The 17,767-nt window shown below is 37.8% G+C and overlaps 1 protein-coding gene across 4 annotated transcripts in view; it reads right to left on the reverse strand.

The window, feature by feature from the left end:
* Positions 1–834: 834 nt before the first annotated feature.
* The window catches only part of cnksr2b (connector enhancer of kinase suppressor of Ras 2b), a 50,035-nt gene continuing 33,102 nt past the window's right edge, over positions 835–17,767 (reverse strand). For 2 of the 4 annotated variants that reach the window (XM_017698581.2, XM_017698580.2), the window contains exons 12-22: positions 16,369–16,458; positions 14,438–14,643; positions 14,287–14,335; positions 13,571–13,746; positions 13,190–13,263; positions 13,020–13,091; positions 12,151–12,218; positions 11,702–11,805; positions 8,039–8,564; positions 5,086–5,285; positions 835–2,521 (exon numbers count right to left, since the gene is read on the reverse strand). In XM_017698581.2, coding sequence (XP_017554070.1) covers positions 2,471–2,521; positions 5,086–5,285; positions 8,039–8,564; positions 11,702–11,805; positions 12,151–12,218; positions 13,020–13,091; positions 13,190–13,263; positions 13,571–13,746; positions 14,287–14,335; positions 14,438–14,643; positions 16,369–16,458 — 1,616 coding nt within the window. In that variant the 3' untranslated portion in view covers positions 835–2,470. The remainder of the gene's footprint in view (positions 2,522–5,085; positions 5,286–8,038; positions 8,565–11,701; positions 11,806–12,150; positions 12,219–13,019; positions 13,092–13,189; positions 13,264–13,570; positions 13,747–14,286; positions 14,336–14,437; positions 14,644–16,368; positions 16,459–17,767) is intronic. The other 2 variants (XM_017698583.2, XM_017698582.2) reach the window with 1 other exon arrangement.

Consider the following 17,767-nt stretch of genomic DNA (forward strand, 5'->3'; position numbering starts at 1 on the left):
CTTGATTAAGTAGGCTGAAAAGGCAGATTATTTTTGTTTGTGAATAAAAGACCGCTTTCTGCCTTCACCCCTTGCCCCTGGCGTCTTTCCTCCCCTCTTCAATGTTACAAATGCATCTTCACAAATAAGAATGACTTTACAACTTCAGTTCAGCTTGTTCTTGCTTAACTGCTGGAAACTTGTGTAGTGGGCTGGACCTTTTAGTCTGTTTTGAAGCATTTCTGAAAAGTGTCAGCAATTTTAAGAATAAGATTTGCATTTAAAGTCGTAGCTTCTACTTTGAATCAACATTCTAAGCATGCTCATACTTGGCCATATGTGAATGTGTTAAGTGCAGTCATGCTTTCAGGTGCGCTCAGTCTCACTGGTAACAGGCCTTGACAATTACACGCATGAGCTCAGTTCTTTCTTAAGTACACATAACCTGGTTCTCTACATGATGGCTGTTTTTCTTTTCTTTTTTCTAGTTTTGAATGAAATCAAGTAATAGTGGTGAGTCTAAAGATTCACCTTCTTGTTTATTTAAGTTCTCATATTAAAGTCTTTCATTCCTAGCTAATCCCCATTAAGCAGTCAATCATCAGGCATTTTACCACAACTGCTCTTCTAACTAGCCTTGTCTAGTTTGTAAGACATATTTTATGGTAAGATTTCTAAAGGGTCATGTAAGTGTGCCTTCATTCTGTCAGTGAAGTACTTTTAACAAACTTGTTTGGAAAACTACAAGAGCTAAACATATTTCAGCTCATATTGGCAAATTAGTAATACCAAGTTATTGTCTTTAAACAAAAAGCATTGAGTCTAGAGGACAGAAGTTATAATGGAGTTAAAATATGTCAAAACATCAAACAGTTTATTGATAAAATTATTTTTATCTTGTAGATACAACAACATAGTTGCTTTCACATGAAAGTTTCATCCTGTCAAAGGTCTTCTGGAAACATTTAGAAGAAGGGTGTACACCATCAGTAATCTTCATATAAGACACAGCTCAGCATACAAAACCATGTACAAACAGCTGGATAAATATCATGCTTACAAAAATAGACAACTGTTTCACTGGTTAACTGTTTTACTTGAGCATTATTGCCAGCCTTGTGTATTTAACAATGTACCATGGGATGTTTCCAGGGCTCAGGGTTAAAGGCCATACTGGAGACAGCCAGATGGAAGCAAGGACAAGGGCAACACAATAGATCTACACTACTGTTCAAAAGTGTGGAGTCACTCTCAAAGGTTTGGGATCACTGTTGAATACTGTAAAACCAACTGTGTTGCAGGCAAATTTATAAAATGATTCTATAGGTTTCAAATAATTTATAGGATGCTGAAATTTTTTTTTTTTTCAAATGTTTTGAGGTTGAATGGAATTGTGTAAAGAGCAGATTGCTATAAAATGGTATGTTATGGGAATTCTGGGAGGAAAAGGTTTAGCTTCTTGTCAAAGACATTAAAAAATGTTGGAATACAGTAATTTGCTGTTATTTGCAATGCATATTTGGATTTTGGAAATCTTACGATAAATGTATGTAAATTTTCTAGAATTCGTCATATTCAAAAATGGTGACCAAATCTTGCTGATCAAATAGCTGCTCATAGTAATTTTGTGAGAAGAAATTGCACAAATAGAGTTTTACAGAAATATAGCATAGTTTTATCAGTTTTATCAAGGTTCTTTAGTTGTTCCCCAAATACTTTTACAAAATGCAAATAACACATAAATGTACATGTTAGTGTGTCTATTTCATAACATGTCAACCTAAACTGTATAAGTTGTTATAACATTGATAATATGACAAATGATTCCAAACTTCTGAACAGTAGTATACACTAATATCTCTCTCTCTCACACTCTCCACACACACTGTCAGTTTCACATGCTCATTTCACATCTTACTCTCATCCTGTCCATTCTCATTAGAAAAGTTATTTAAATTGAAACTAGAATTTGCACATACAGTTAAGAACTTTAAATAAACACCACATACAAAACTCATAACTTTTGACTGTGACCATGCAAATGAAAATAATAACAACAGAATCAGTAGCTCAATAACAACAATACCAGCAGTTCTGTTCATTCAGTCCCCTCTGAGGTGCTTCTTCAGTCACGACTGAGGAGCAGAGCTCAAAGGAAGTGCAGCAGTCATTTGGCTTCTCAAAAAGGCCAGTACTTATTAAGTCAATACAAGTCATACAATACACAGAATTCAGTTTCAGCAGACCATGACTTCATATTAATGTACAAATAATGCCTTCATATCCACATATTAACACTAGTGCATTTGATGGAAATGAACTGAGAAAAGGAGGAAGACAGTATAGAGTTATGGCAGGAACAGGAGAGACTTTTCAGCATGGGGCAGAGATGAAGAGGAAGAACACTGGGCAGAGGGAAGTATGGATGTAAAGTCCAATGCTATTTAGGCTACTCTCCTGCTATACTTGTGGTGATTGGCGATGGCTTTCCTTACACATCTCGATGAATGATCTTAGTCTCTGCTTCTTGGAGTGGGACATCCTATGAAAAAATAGTATATGATATGCTTCAAAATCATGCAAAAAGTGTCACACCCTATTATGATAGTCCCCTGTATATTATACTGATGATTTAACTGTTCACAAACAATTGGAATTCAGTGGCTTTTAGGTCTTAGGTTTAGTTTTGGGTTATAGATTGGAGTCAGTTTTAGGATTAGATTAAATAGAATCTATTAGATTCAAATTAAACGTTCAGTTGCCTTTAAAGGGCCCACATCATGGAAAATTTTTTTTTTTTTTAAATATTTCAAGTATTATCTGCTAGGGATCCATATTATTAATAAGGCCACACCTTATTAATGTGGGAACAAGCTCCTAATGCATGGCCATGACTTAGTAAGGTGTGGGAATGAGATCACGGCTTACTAAGTCATGGCCATACATTAGGATCTCTTTCCCATGCTTTACTAAGTCGTGAACACGCCTTAATCATCTCATTCCCACACCTTACTAAGTCATGGCTACGCATTATTTTTATTTATACAGAATGTCACCAGCAGGGCTCCATAGTGTTATGTAAACAGTTAAATGATCAAAATGAACCAACCACTCCCTAGTTCATATATGGAAACTATGCTACACAAACAGCCTTATTTGTTTCTGTGATGTCAGCTGAACCATCTTATTTACATATACTATATTTCCAAAAGTATTCACTCACCCATCCAAATCACTGAATTCAGGTGTTCCAATTACTTCCATGGCCACAGTTGTATAAAACCAAACACTATATATACACTATACACAAACGCTACTATATATTCAACAGTCAACTGTCATTGGTATTATAACAAAGTGGAAGTGATTGGGAACGACAGCAACTCAGCCACGAAGTAGTAGGCCACGCAAAATGAAATGAAATGAAAAATGGGGTCAACGGATACTGAGGCGCATAGTGCACAGAGGTCGCCAACTTTTCTGAGTCAATCACTATAGACCTTCAAACTTCAGATTAGCTCATGAACAGTGCATAGATGGACATCATGTCCATCATGGAATGGGTTTCCAAGACCAAGCAGCTGCATCCAAGCCTTACATCACCAAGCGCAATGCAAAGTGTTAAATGCAGTGGTGTAAAGCGCAGCCACTGGACTCTAGAGCAGTGAAGAAGTGTTCTCTGAAGTGACGAATCACGCTTCTCCGTCTGGCAATCCGATGGATGAGTCTGGGTTTGGCAGCTGCCAGGAAAATGGTACTTGTCTGACTGCACTGTGACAAGTGTAAAGTTTGGTGGAGGGGGGGATTGTGATGTGGGGTTGTTATTCACGAGTTGGGCTCCACCCCTTAGTTACAGTGAAAGGAACTCAATGCTTCAGCAGACCAAGAGATTTTGGACAATTTCATGCTCCTAACTTTGTGGGAACTGTTTGGGGACGGCCCCTTCCTGTTCCAATATGACTGTGCACAAATGCACAAAGCAAGGATCATAAAGACATGGATGAGCGGGTTTGGCGTGGAAGAAATTGACTGGCTTGCACAGAGTCCGGACCTCAACCCAACAGATCACCTTTGGGATGAATTAGAGTGAAGACTGCGAGCCAGGCCTTCTCGTCCAACATCATTGTCTGACCTCACAAATGTGTTTCTGGAAGAATGGTCAGAAATTCCCATAAACATGCTCCTAAACCTTGTGGAAAGTCTTCCTAGAAGAGTTGAAGCTGTTATAGCTTCAAAGGGTGGGCCAACATCATATTAAACCCTATGTATTAAGAATAGGATGACACTCAAGTTCATGCATGCAAAGGCAGATGAGCAAATACTTTTAGGAATATAGTGTATATCTAATTATTCAGCCTACAGCAGTTCTAAGCATGGTTTTACCTGAGTGCTTTTTGAATGAGGCACAATACAGGGTGGCCAATCAGAACAGAGCAAATTTACATATATCAGTTTTACAGTCACAGTAACAAAAACAGCTTATAGTTCAGTTCTGAGGGATACAATGGTCCATTTTTGGTACATAAAACCAGATGAATATTCTACATGGGCCACAAGGTAAAATATTAAAATACAAAAAAATAGTTGTATGTGGGCCCTTAAATAGATGTTTCTTGGAATGTTTCTGCAGTGAATTCTCACAAAAAACATTTCTGGAAAAAAAAAATAGATGACATAATATTACTACAAATTAAAGCTGCACAGTATGGCCAGACTATTATAGTATATAATATAACAAAATATTATGTTTCTGCACAAATCAACGGTGATAAGCCTGGGAATGTGTTAAAAAAGCACCTTGATGTAACAAAGTTAAAGAATACCCTGCATTTTTTACCATTATTATTTAGCTTTATTAGATCATGTGAATTATTTGAGTAACCCACAAAACACGCACAGAAACGTAGCTCACAGCACACTATGAAATATTTGGTCATTTCTTAAAGGGCTTGTGTGCAGTTACATGACAGACAGAGTTTATAGTTATATCATTGACCAAAGCCAATATTGCAATAGTTATTAATAATATATTTTGCAGCCCTACTACAAATGGAATAAACCTCACCACCAAGAACAAACAGAAACATCAGTCAGAGGATCTGTTACCTTGAATGTGTTCTGAAGAATGCGCAGACGGTGCAGTTTCTCATTAAGTAAGGGGTCGTTACAGCGACGGACAAACGAGCGTTTGTACTCTAGACGTGTAGAGGGCCTGTGTTCGTTCACAGCGGCCAGATTGGCCCTCTCAAGAGCACGATACAGATCACCCAGAGAATCAGCCTGCTGCCTGCGCTCCCGCTCCACACCTGCAGAGGGCACCACAGAGTTACAGTAAGGAGCCCATCGTTACTGAGTATTACTTGAGGGAGAGATAAAAACATGGCTATGTAAAGAGAGGGGTGTAGTTCTCTTATTAGCCCTAAAGGCTAAAAGGCAAACTGAAAACAGGTCACACAGCAGCCAAGCTGTTAAACCTGAGTTATTAAAAGAAGAATTCAAAACTCAATACAAAAGCTCAATTGTTGAGATACAAAAAAGTCATTGACAGTGATTTGATGTAAAATGGTGCAGGGCCTCATGATGTCCTTCACATGTCTTCTAAATCATATATACGGATAAAACTAATATAATGCCAAATCAGGGAAAAAAAAGCTTTGTTCTGGGATTAATTTGCCTTAGAATGCTCTGCAAGTATAACTTAATAGTGAAAAAACCCACATTCACCAATGTTTCCTAATTTAGGATTCGTTCTTTGGTTAGAACAAAATTTACACACACTCAAGAGAACAAAGGTGCAGCTTAAGAACAACCCTGCAGCTTAAGAACACATCATGAACCTGATAGACTTTTTCTTAGAACCTTTCTGAAGAACAAATTAAAGAAAAAAAGATATTGATGAATGAAGGCTATTGTTCTTCCCTACGAACAACCCCCCCCCCCCAAAAAGAAAACGTTGGTGAATGTCAGAATCTTTGTAAAAATTGCATATGTGGGTTGGTGAATGAGGCACAGTAGGCTTCAGGCAATGTATCTGTAACCATTTCAGATAATAACTTTCTCTGAAGGCGTCTTTAGAGGCATTAAACTCTTCAGAGGCCTAGTTCCTTTTCTCCACCACTGTGAACAATTCAGACTTGGTACATTTTTCTGGAATAAAGCATTTCACATCAAACCTTTGTTTACATTTTAATGAATTAAACACACAGAAATGTTAAAAATGAGTGGAATTCGCCCCACTACCATTTTTGAAAGCCTCCACTACTACAAGCGACCACAAGAAGGCAGTGTGACAGCACTCAGCAGTTATTTCTGTATCATGCACAATACATACAGTGTCCCTACACAGATAATAGTGTTCTATTCATTTAATGAAATATGGTCCATATTGGCAAGCTTATTAGAGATTCTGTGCTCATGAGCAAAGCTATTATTCCATATGTCAGAAGGATTTGCTGCCTTTGTCTTTTAGAGGCTTAAGAAAGGCAAGGAGATGGAGGAGAGAGAGGGAAGAAAGACCCCGCAGGCGTGTTCCTTTGCCCTATGCATCAGGCGACATTAACACAGGCTGAAAGGACTCTTCCTGATGTGCTGTGGGGCACAATGAATTCTCTGACAAATTGTGCGCTTGTATGTGCAGTGTGAGTATGACCATGCATGTGAGTGTGAGTGTGTAGGGGTAATATGGGGATGTAGGAATGACAAGTGTGAGCAATGAGAACTGTCAGAATAAATTATGGTCAATTATGATACGTCTTGCAAGAGTCTATCTAATGTTAGGGCAAGGGAAGGGTTTAGAGAAGACATACAACTGAATTACATACAATCTGATTCACTGTATAGACACCTGTTTTCACAGTTTCAGGTTCTATCTCTGCTAAAATACTTAAATATGGTTACAGAAAATGAAAAACAGCCACTTGTACTCTCCTACACAGCCCATTTTATCAGCCTTATCATCTGATTCTCTAGATGTTCAATAATTAATAAGTTTATGTGTGATTTTTAACAGCATATAGTTGTGAAAGCATGATACAATTCTATATCCAGCTTTCAGTGTGGCTCACCCCTTATAACTGTGATATCTGTGGGTGGCAGGTAGCCTAGTGGTTTAAAATAGCAAACCAGTAATATCATTGTAATATCAATACTGCAAAAGCCAACTAACAAACATTATATTCTGCAAAGGAATAATATCCACAACAAAAGTTATACTTTTTGGTTGGATTTTAATTGGCTTGCCCAGACACTGCCCAGACTGCGAGCAGCACAGCATCACCAAGCAAAGCAGCCCTGACTGAGGCAGTAGTGCGTAAGGACCTTGCCCAACTAGTTAGTGAGTGGAGGGCTGCACCCTTGGTGCTCCCATGGTTACCAAAGCTAGATATGACCAGGCTACTGCTGTGCCCTTGGACAAGACTCTGCCCCAACCTCCCCATTCAGTGCTGCTTTGCTTGGCAATGCTAGCACACTGTCTTTCTGGGCCAATAAAGGAAAGATGCGAATTACAGGGGTTCCTGGGGTCTTAGTTAATGTGTGGAAGAGTACATTACCAAACTAGACAAATGTTAAACCAAACATTTTGCTGCCATAGCCATGCTATGGTGAGTTAGCAGCCAGCCAACACAGGACTTCCTGAATACTAGGGGGTATTTATATAAAGGTAATATAATCTCCATATGCTCCGTGGAGAGGAGTGGGGTGGGGGTAGGGTTGGCACTGGGTCATTGGCTCCCACAAAACTAAAGTGCTTCTGCTATCTTATCAAAAAGAACATCACAATAGTGAAACTACATACAACAGTCTGAAACTACAATATTTACTTTATTACTTAATTTCTTATATTACCAGTTTATAACTGTTTATAAAAACTAATCAAAATGGACTAAAATATACTTATACTTTGAATCACTCAATTTCTGCTCATATGTCCACTTTTCCAAAATGAAACATCTCTGATTGAATAACAGCAAAACTCTTTTTTTTAAACAAATGTTTAAACTAAATTGTCGATAGTCTAATTTTGTTGTGGACGTTCTTTCTTCTTTGCATACACTGTTACCTGAATCTCTGGTGTATGGTTGGCCTAGCTGGTAGTGCTGGGCTTCTCTGTGCTCAGGCGCCCCTGCAGTAGCTGCAAGGATGGCGTGGAGGCCACTGTCCCGGGGCAATGTGAAGCTGCGGTGTTTGCCCACTCCTCCTCCACGGGAAGTGGTGGTTGGCTGTCTGAGTGGACTTGGCTCTCTGGGTGTTGGGGGCCCATAGCGCTCAGGCAGCGGGCCTCGCTGGGCAGGCAGAGTAGCCTGGCGTCGTAGCTCCACAGGTAAAGCTCCATTGGGGTCCAGGAAGACCGCATCCTCAAGGGGAAGAGTCTGAAGATAGTGCAGGCCAGAGCTGGTGAGTGGCGTCTCAATCAGGTCCTGCCACGAACGCCGCTGGTTGGCTGACTTGCGGCCAGGGGAGCTAGAGCCGCTCATGCTGCCTCCCCGCTGAGGCTCCAGGAGGAATTCCTCATGAGGGGAACAGGGTTGGATGGTTTCAGTGGAGGGCGGCCGGATATGTTTGGGCTCCAAGTAGGGGCTCATTTGCTGCAAATGAAGACAGAACAGACAGAAGTGAGTGGGATAGCATAGTGGGTGACACCATCACCTTGCATTAGACCTTGAAATGAACCCAACAGAACCAAAGGGTGTTGTTTAGATTCCAACATCATGAATATTTGTTGTGTTTTAACAGATTCTAACCTGCATTTTTCCACGCTTGTTAATTTTTTAGTACTTTCACTACCTTAAATAATTTTTTAGATGGAGCCACAACTTTGACATCCCAAAGGCCCACACTCATTAGAAAATAGGACATAAACAGTGAATTCAGAACCAGAAAAACTGCAACCAGTGCAACCAGAAAAAATTTTGTCTGACCAACATTGGTTGATGATGGGCTGGTTCGGGTCAGTTTTTGACTCAGTACATGATGATGTGCTTAAGGTCAGCTCAGGTTCGGATAGAAGGTTATCGAACTCGGGTCAGAATCGGTCTCAAAATATGATCCTGAGTGTCGAGTCCGGTCAGGCTCGAAAAGAACATTTTGGGGTGGATCAAACTTTGAAGCCCAAAGTTCTGCCTCATTTAAGCATTTGAGTGCTATACTAATAAGAATGTCAAGCAATGAGCAAGATGCCTACTCTTTTAAACCACTCTGGACAAGACTGTCCAATAAATGCATAAATATAGTTAAATGTGGTTTATGAACCTGTACAGAAAAAGGGCCAGATATTTTGAAGTCAGGTGAGCTATCAGAGTGTTAAATACGTAAAAGTATTTATGTAAAAGATTTGTAAGGCAGACTATTGTGATCTATATATTGTCACAGTTCCAAACAACACATTTCTACAATTTTTTCCATTACATTTTCCAATATTGAACACAGCAAGTGTCCTTTATGTTGCATAAATTTTCTTGTGACAAAAGAATGAATAGAAATGGTTGTAAAACGATTAAAAAATTACTTAGAATAAAATCCTTTTCATTCACTTGGATTAAAGGTTATGAACATTTATACAAGCTAAGAAATCCAAAAAACCCTCCAAAATGGTAAATGTACAGGAGTTTTACCATTTTGGAGGATTTTTTTGTATGTTCAACTGGTTGTCCAATTCTACCAGCTTACAATAGTCACACCTTTTTCTCTTCTGCAGTGTTTTAATGACTTTTATAGGAGTCAAAAGGGGTGAAGTAGCATGATGACGGAGGAATAAAGGATACCAGCAGGACACAATAAGAAATGTGGCATGCTGCTGTGCTGCCCTAGAGCTGTCACCATCAGTTAGCTTTTGAATATGAAAGCGTAATGCGTCCACACACACCCACACCCACACCCACACACACACACACAGCTTTTCTGCAGGATTACAGGACTGTTCTGGTTTGTGGGTCTCTCATTAAGATAAGCGGGGGCAGCTGCCATGGGAGCTCTTTTGTCTGAGAATTTACAGCCATCAAACTGCTCTCCCGAGCTTCAATAATTAATATGTCCTTCAGCTCTCTTCCTCCTTCTCTTTCACACCTCATTCTTCATCTTTCCTCCCTCCCTCACTCCCATCTCCATTTCATCTCTCTTTCCATCTGTTCACAGGTTTGATATCTTTATTACATTTAATGTGCGAAGCCCTCCTCTGTACTGCCTCTATGATGAATATTTCCCCTGTGCTTCTTCTATCCACCAAAGTGCAAAAATGTTATCAATGAACTCTAAAGTTCAGAATCCCTGTTTTCATAAATATAAAAAAGTTTTTGGAGGTACATGTGTAAATAATTATATTATGGTGCAACTAGTCTACACAACTCAACAGGTTTTTACAAATCTTTAAGAATCTGTGAAAAATGATATGAACATGGACGATGAACAGATGCTATAGATGATTCTAAATTGACTGAGAAAGCTGTATAACAATGAAGTGAAAATAAAATTATAATAAATTACTGTAACAGTTTTGGGTATTTGAAACTTGTGATACAATCTTAGGTGGATAACTTTCAAAGACATTAGAATAAATCAATAATTACAATCTATTATATATTAACTATGTAGTGATGCACTTTAAGTATTGAACAGAGCACTTTAAAATACATTCTGGTGTCTAGCTTATAGAATTTGAGTCTACACTGTCAAAGTTAAATTTGTACAAAATAACAGCAAATACTGACATGAAAGGATTCAAGCAAGAAGAAATATTAGGTATACTGCCTATATTTATGGTGCTTTAATTTGCCAAGATGTCCATTTCTGCAGTGCACCAGAGATTGAACAAAACCCCACATTCTCAATGATAAAGACTGTTGGGTTATCAGATTATGAATAAACAAACAAACAAAAAAAAGGAATAACCTAATTATCAGTGATCCGAAATTAAGCTTAAACTCCACTTCAACAACTGTGTGCCCAACATTTTGTAGTCTGGATAAACTTTTTTGTTTGTAACATGTGACATTCCAGTTTAGAAATTGGATTGGGGAATTCCTCTGATTTCTCAAAATTCCCATATAGTTAATTAATTAAGACGAAAACAAAGAAAATCATTCAGAGTGATTTGATGTGAAATGTTCAATTCTAGAGAAACATTTTCACATTTTCACAGTGCTGATGTCTGCCTCTAAAAGCTCCCACATAGAAAGTTATTACATAAAAATATTATGAATACACTGGCAGGTGACTAAGACATTGTTTTACAATAGTTCTGAGATCAATGGCCCAAAGCACATTTGTGTCAAAGAGGTACATGCAGAGCATTGCGAGTGTAAATAGTACCCAAACAAAATGTATGTTTTTCAGATTGACCAATATTGTTCCATTGTCAACTATATATTTGATTTATATAGAAACTCAGAAAACAGCAATAGGTTCACTAGTGGTTTTTGATAGTAAATACAATGGCTGTAATTGTATTACAGACATCATGACCCCTTGTTCCAATCACCACTGCTGTAAAGACATCTGAGCCACTAAGTTTCCCTGCAATAAAGCACTTCACATCAAAACACCTCTGAATGACTTTCTCGACATCTCAACGATTTAATTATGCAGAAATGTTAAAAAATCAGTGGAATGACCCTTTAAGGGATGAAATCTAAAGCAGGCCATCAGTTAAAGATGGCAGGTTCAGACAAAAATCTCAAGTGCTAGTGTGGATATTCTTCCCAAGAGAAGTGGAAATTGGGAAACATACTAAGGCAGAGTGAGGGTAGGTGTCATAGGGTGGAGGAGGGCTGTCCTGTTTAGGCATCGGAGACATTTGATCAGCATCCTCATGGTCACTCTCACTCCAGTAGTCTAAAGTCAAACAGAAGAAGAAGAAGAAGAAAAAGAGAAATAACAGACATAAGCACAGTGTTATTTATGAAAACGCACATCATGCTGTAATGCTTTCTGGTTCCTTTGATCAGAAGAGACAGTCACCAGCTTCGTCAATATATGGTGATTCATATTAAAACAGGCTTTGTCTGTCTATCCTCGTCAGTCAAGTCACCTTGTCACAAGAGTGCTTTCAAGTCAAACGCTCAATATATCCAACACATAAGAAAAGGCTTACCTATATTTATAAAACCTATATACAAGATCAGAGTATGGGAATAATTGATTTGACAGGATCAGTGGAGCATGAAGGCTTCCTCTCACCATGATCCTGCCGAATCCTCTCCTGCTCCGAGTGAGCCACTGCTGCCATGTTTAATCGACTCAGCCACCTGTGTGTGAATGGAAAAAAACACCAGTCACCTGGGAAGCTGCTAAATGCTAACATAATGCTCCTTAAATGTTATGGAAGTGCAGCTGAATTGAGAACTCAAGTTGCGGTGGTGTGGGGCCACTGTATACTGCCACAGTCGAAACAAAATCTTGTATTTCCAAAAAAGTATGTTTTCAGAAGGAAAGAACATAAAGAGCCCATCATTTAGAAAGAAAAGAGTTTGGTGTAGTGCATAAACAGTGTTAAAGTTTCAAAAGGTGTAATTCACTCCCCAGGCCATACATTTCATATATGGAAACTTAGTTGCAAAAATAGCTAGTTTTGAATGAATCATTTATGTGATGTTACAAAAAATATTCAAGTCCAGTTCAGGCTAAAGCAGTTTAATCCTACCTGCTCAAACTGAAGTTATAAGGATGGCCATTTTAAATGAGGCACAATACAAGGCAGACAATCACAACAGAGCTTAATTACATAGTAACATACTACATAGCTTAGTAACTAAAATGGCTTGTTTTATTCTAAGGGTTAAACAGAGATTGGAAAATAGTCATTTAAAAATGAGTGATGACTATTTTTGGCAAATAAATCAGGAGAAAAATGTACAATGTGGGCCCTTTAACATAGTCAATATATTTTAATGTAACAAGATATTATAGTTTTGGAATATTTCAATGTTTTTCCGTCAATGACGATATACTCAATATATTTACCATGTATGCTAGATCCAGGAAACTAGGGAAGATTTTGTGTATTTAAATTTAATGGTCTCTTTAGCTTGTTGAAAACACTCTCTCACCTGTTCATGTCATCCACATTATCTGCTGCAAAGTAGAAGCTCTTGATCTTGGGATGACATGCCTTAAAAGCACTTCAGTGGAACAAAGAGGAACAGAACATTAGCAAACATTAGCACTCTCTCTGAGGTGTGAAATTTGTTTATGTTCGTGCATAAAAGGTTAAACTCACAACTTCTTGCGGCATTCATTTGCTCGATCAATTTTGAACTCCGGCAGGCTGACAAAACCTTCTGCTTTCTCATCCTGCAAATGAAAAACAAAGCTTTTGCTGCTCTGAGTCTGAGTACACAGACAGAGGATGTAAGGAAGAATGGAGTGAACATTAGATGTTCAATTTCCAAGCATGAACTGGTTTGAAGGCTCAATTTCAATCCAAAACTTCAATTTTGATTTCCCAAAATGATCTAATGATTTACATTGGTCCACACTTCAGGTCCTCACGCTCATAAAAACCATTACTTACATTTTACTTTTATAGTCGTTACTGAATAATAAGCCTTAAGTTTAATAACTGAATAATGAGCCTAATGTTCAAGGAGTTAAGGCTCACCTCCTCATTGATGTACCAGTACAGACATGTGTCCTTCAACACCACCCAGTACTTCTTCCATTTCTGAGAAAAGTAGCTCTTAGCATCTTTCTTCTTCCACAGCCAGCCTTCACAGTCTCCCTGACCCAAGTCCTTACATGAAATCCGTCGCTTACTGATGGAGGAGAGGGAGCCAGCTATGAAAAGAAACAGGAGAAAAAATCTGCTTACAGAGGGTAATGAGTACAGAAATAACAATAACAAGCCCAGATTTTATAATGATTTTATAAAAAGTGGACCAAGAGGTTTATTGGCTCAAAAACTGTAGACATGTCATCATTAAAGTGCCCATATCATTGAAAACCAGTAAAGTAAAACACTTTGATGTTGTATGTAATTTCAAACCATACATATATAGTCTACATGGAAACAGATAATTTCAAAGATTTTGAGATCATTTACATATCAATATTTAAAAAAACAACCAATTTAATGCTAAAGCATAAAAAGCAGATGGAAAACAGTCAAGTAATATAATGAATTTGAACTGTTTTTAACAAAACTGCAAAATAAAACATAAGAAAAATGTACAGTATAGGCTTTAATTGTATTGTGTTGAGGTAACAAACTCCTTTCATGCTGATTGAAAATGTGTGGCATAATTACTCTCATAAGATATTTCATTCAACAGTGTAGAAGAGCCTTATTCCATGACAGAGAAGAGCTCAGCGTCTCACCCCTTAACTTCTTCTTCGACCTTGACAGCGCTGAAGACTGATCGAATGTCTGCAACACATAACAAACCCATTACTCAAACCACTGTCCACACCAAACCCTGCCTCACCTCTAACAGTGGAACCTCTGCGAAAGCTATAATGTACCACTCACATGATAAATGGAAGAAGTGTCTGAGGTGGGCGTGGTTACTGAGTCCTGTCGCAGCATCTCCATTTGAAGAGCAGGGACCAGGGCGTAATGGGAGGGGCTACTCCCTTTCTCATTCTTCCTCCGGCTCCGCCTACTGCTGCTGCGTCCTATCAGGAACTCGTCAGGCCCTGCCTTATCATCACCAACATAACGAAGAAGGGAGTTCTCTGTGTGCACAATAACATCATAATAAATATGATTTTGTGGTCTATGCAGAAACAGCACTGTCAAACATACTTGAGTTCTTGTCTAAAGCTACACGACTCATTATACTGGTCCATTATACAGTGAAATTTACATTAGTCAAAGAACTTGGGGTTCAAAAACTTTCAACTCAGGCAACGTTTGCCTACAATTAACCCATTTAATCCCAACACTCTTTTGAGTTTGTAAAGCTCCACAATAGCTGTTAATGTCTACGGTTTTTAAATTGAACAAAATATAAACTCAATTATATAAATATATAAATTCAATTACAGTCTTCCTTTCATATGCCATTTTTATAAGTAGTGTAAAATGTCACATGATCAGAGCCCTTAAATTTAAGCATGCACCTGAGAATATGTCTGTATCAAAGCTCTCCAAAAGGAAGTTCATAAAGACACAACTACCATATTTGTTGTATATATTCTATAAAGGACCCATATCCTACATTTTTCTGCTATTTATTGCTTTCTCCACTGATTTCATTTGTGTGGGTTTATGTATCAAAACCATTGTAATTAATTTTATATGACCATTCTCCAGCCTCTCTTTATCCTTTAAATTAAACAGGCTGTTTTTGTTTCTGTGCCATTTAAGACTGATATATGTAAATGACCTCTGTTCTGTCTTTTATGCCTCATTCAAGAAGCACTCCTTATAACTTTAGCATGAATGGGTGGAACTAGACTGCTGTAGACTGAAAAGGTGTATGCAATACATGCAAAACCATGAATTCTAAACAGGCTGTTTTTGCAGCTTAGTTTCTAAACATGGACTGTATGGACTGAATAGAAATTTTGACAATGTTTACTTTTGTTTTAAAAAATGAGGAGCACTTGGTTTTCAACAGTATAGGTCATTTAAACGGTCAGATACTGATATTCTATTAAGACTGTACTTTATATCATGCTCACAGGACAGTTTTATTTCATATAGCTTGACTGAAGTTTGGGACATACTAAAACATGATGACCCTACAAAGAGTACATAGCATTTGTTGTGTTGTTTTTGTTTACTGTTATCAATACATTTTTTAGTTGTTGTATAACTGTGTTCAATTGTTCCACTGATGTGACCTTTGGCTCTGTAGATTTTACAATTTGACTTTTGTAACCCGGAATAAATCGTGTTCATGAAAAGGCATCCAGTTTGTGTCATGGAGCAGTCCAATGAGTAAAATGTATGTTTTCACAAAACTGGGAAAAATTGGGATTAAACAGGTTAATAAAATGTGCTACAGAGGATGAAATGATTACAGAATGCTGGTTTATAAATCAAGAAAAAGAAACATGCATTCTGTCACTGTGACTAAATAGACTATTATCTCTGCTCCTACTCTCTTTGCCACTGAACTGCTCACAGCCAATCAGATGTCAGCATCTTACCAGGACCTCCCTCTTGGAGTTTCCATGGCAATGGAATAGCATAAAATCTCAAATTCTCAGACAAAGAGAAGGACACAAACGCAGAGAAACATAACATGGGGAAAATACAGGCGAGGGGAGGGAGGGAGGATCGACACAGAGCAAAAGCCACAGATTAAAACGGGTGGTGAGAAGAAGTAAGAGGGTCAGAGGGAACTTGATGGAAATTGAATCCGTATTCATGGGTTCAGCATGACCAATAGAAGAAGGCTAAACACCCCCTGCCCTCCTACTGCCTCTCTCGCTCCCTCCTCCCTCACCCACCTCTCCTCAGCTCTTTCTTCAGCTTGGCTGGGTCTTCATAGTCTCCCACCCAGTTATACTCCACCGGCATGGAGATGGGCCTCAGCCTGCCTGGCTCACAGAGACCGATGAATTGCGTCAGAATCACACCACACAAAGCACCACACAAAAAAACTCACAAAGCCAGTTACAGATTGTACTTGAATGTAATTGAATTTTACAGTGATTTTACTGTGATTTAAATGTGTTCATAATTTCCACATGAACAAAATTACTTCAACACAATTTTGCTTTTTCAGCTTAAATGTGACAATAATTATTTTTATTTATAGTACTGTGCACAAGTCAGAGACCTCACTTTCATTTATTTAATTTCCAAATGAAACAGTCATTAAGTTATTCATTTTTCAGGATATATCTGTGCGGGGATTAGATATGGACCATTCTACTGAATTAATTTAAACTGTGATCAAAAACATTAAAAAAACATTTAAGTCCTCATACTTTAGATGCTTACAAATAGTATTATGGTCTATTTAAACCCAACACATTTATTAAGATAGTAGTAAGCTAAATATGTATAAAACCATTTACAGGATATTTTCTGTTGAGAGACTGTCTTAAACCCTTCATTTTTGGAAAATACTACAGAAATTGTATTAAAGATAGATTTAGCATGACTTTAATTTTTAAATAAAAAAACTTTCAAAATTCAAAAATTTTCATGTCACTAGCAAAACACAAATGCTGTGTCCAAAACCACATACTACCATACTAAATAGTATGTCAAAACTAGTACACCATCATTAGAAGTCTCTTCATTACATTATTATGTATAGTAGTATGTGGTTTTGGATGCAGCTAAAAAGTTTTAATTAATAGGTAGAGCAGGAAGTGAGGCTGCATGTATGTATAACCTTAGGGATTGTTACTACCAAACATATATTTTCTGCAATTAAGAAAACTTTTTTGTGTTTCCATAAATGTGATTTTATGTGTGTACAACCATTCAAAGCTGTATTTGCTAATCTAGCACAGGCCAGTGGTTTTGAACTAAAATGTCACTACCAAAACAGGCAATAGTGAAACATTTGGTAAAGTTTCTGTATTGTTATGATTGTTTTAGTAGTGACAAAAAGGAATCCATTATGTAAATAAAATGAACACATTTAAGACATAAGCTCATTCAAAGCCAATGGATTTTAGTCTAAATTCCAAGTTAAACGCCCATAAAATCCATAAAATACAATTTACTTCTGTAGAGTTCCCAAATCTGGAGTTAACATTTTTTTGAAAATAACAGAGAAAATTGCGCTCTTAACAACCATGTAAAATCTAGTTTAACACCAAAACAGTCAACATCAGGTAAATAGCATATGTAGCTTTCATCTTTGAGAAGATCTGGCTCCACTCTTGCCTC

The sequence above is a fragment of the Pygocentrus nattereri genome, chromosome 16 (genome assembly GCF_015220715.1).
Source record: "Pygocentrus nattereri isolate fPygNat1 chromosome 16, fPygNat1.pri, whole genome shotgun sequence".
Lineage (NCBI taxonomy): Eukaryota > Metazoa > Chordata > Actinopteri > Characiformes > Serrasalmidae > Pygocentrus > Pygocentrus nattereri.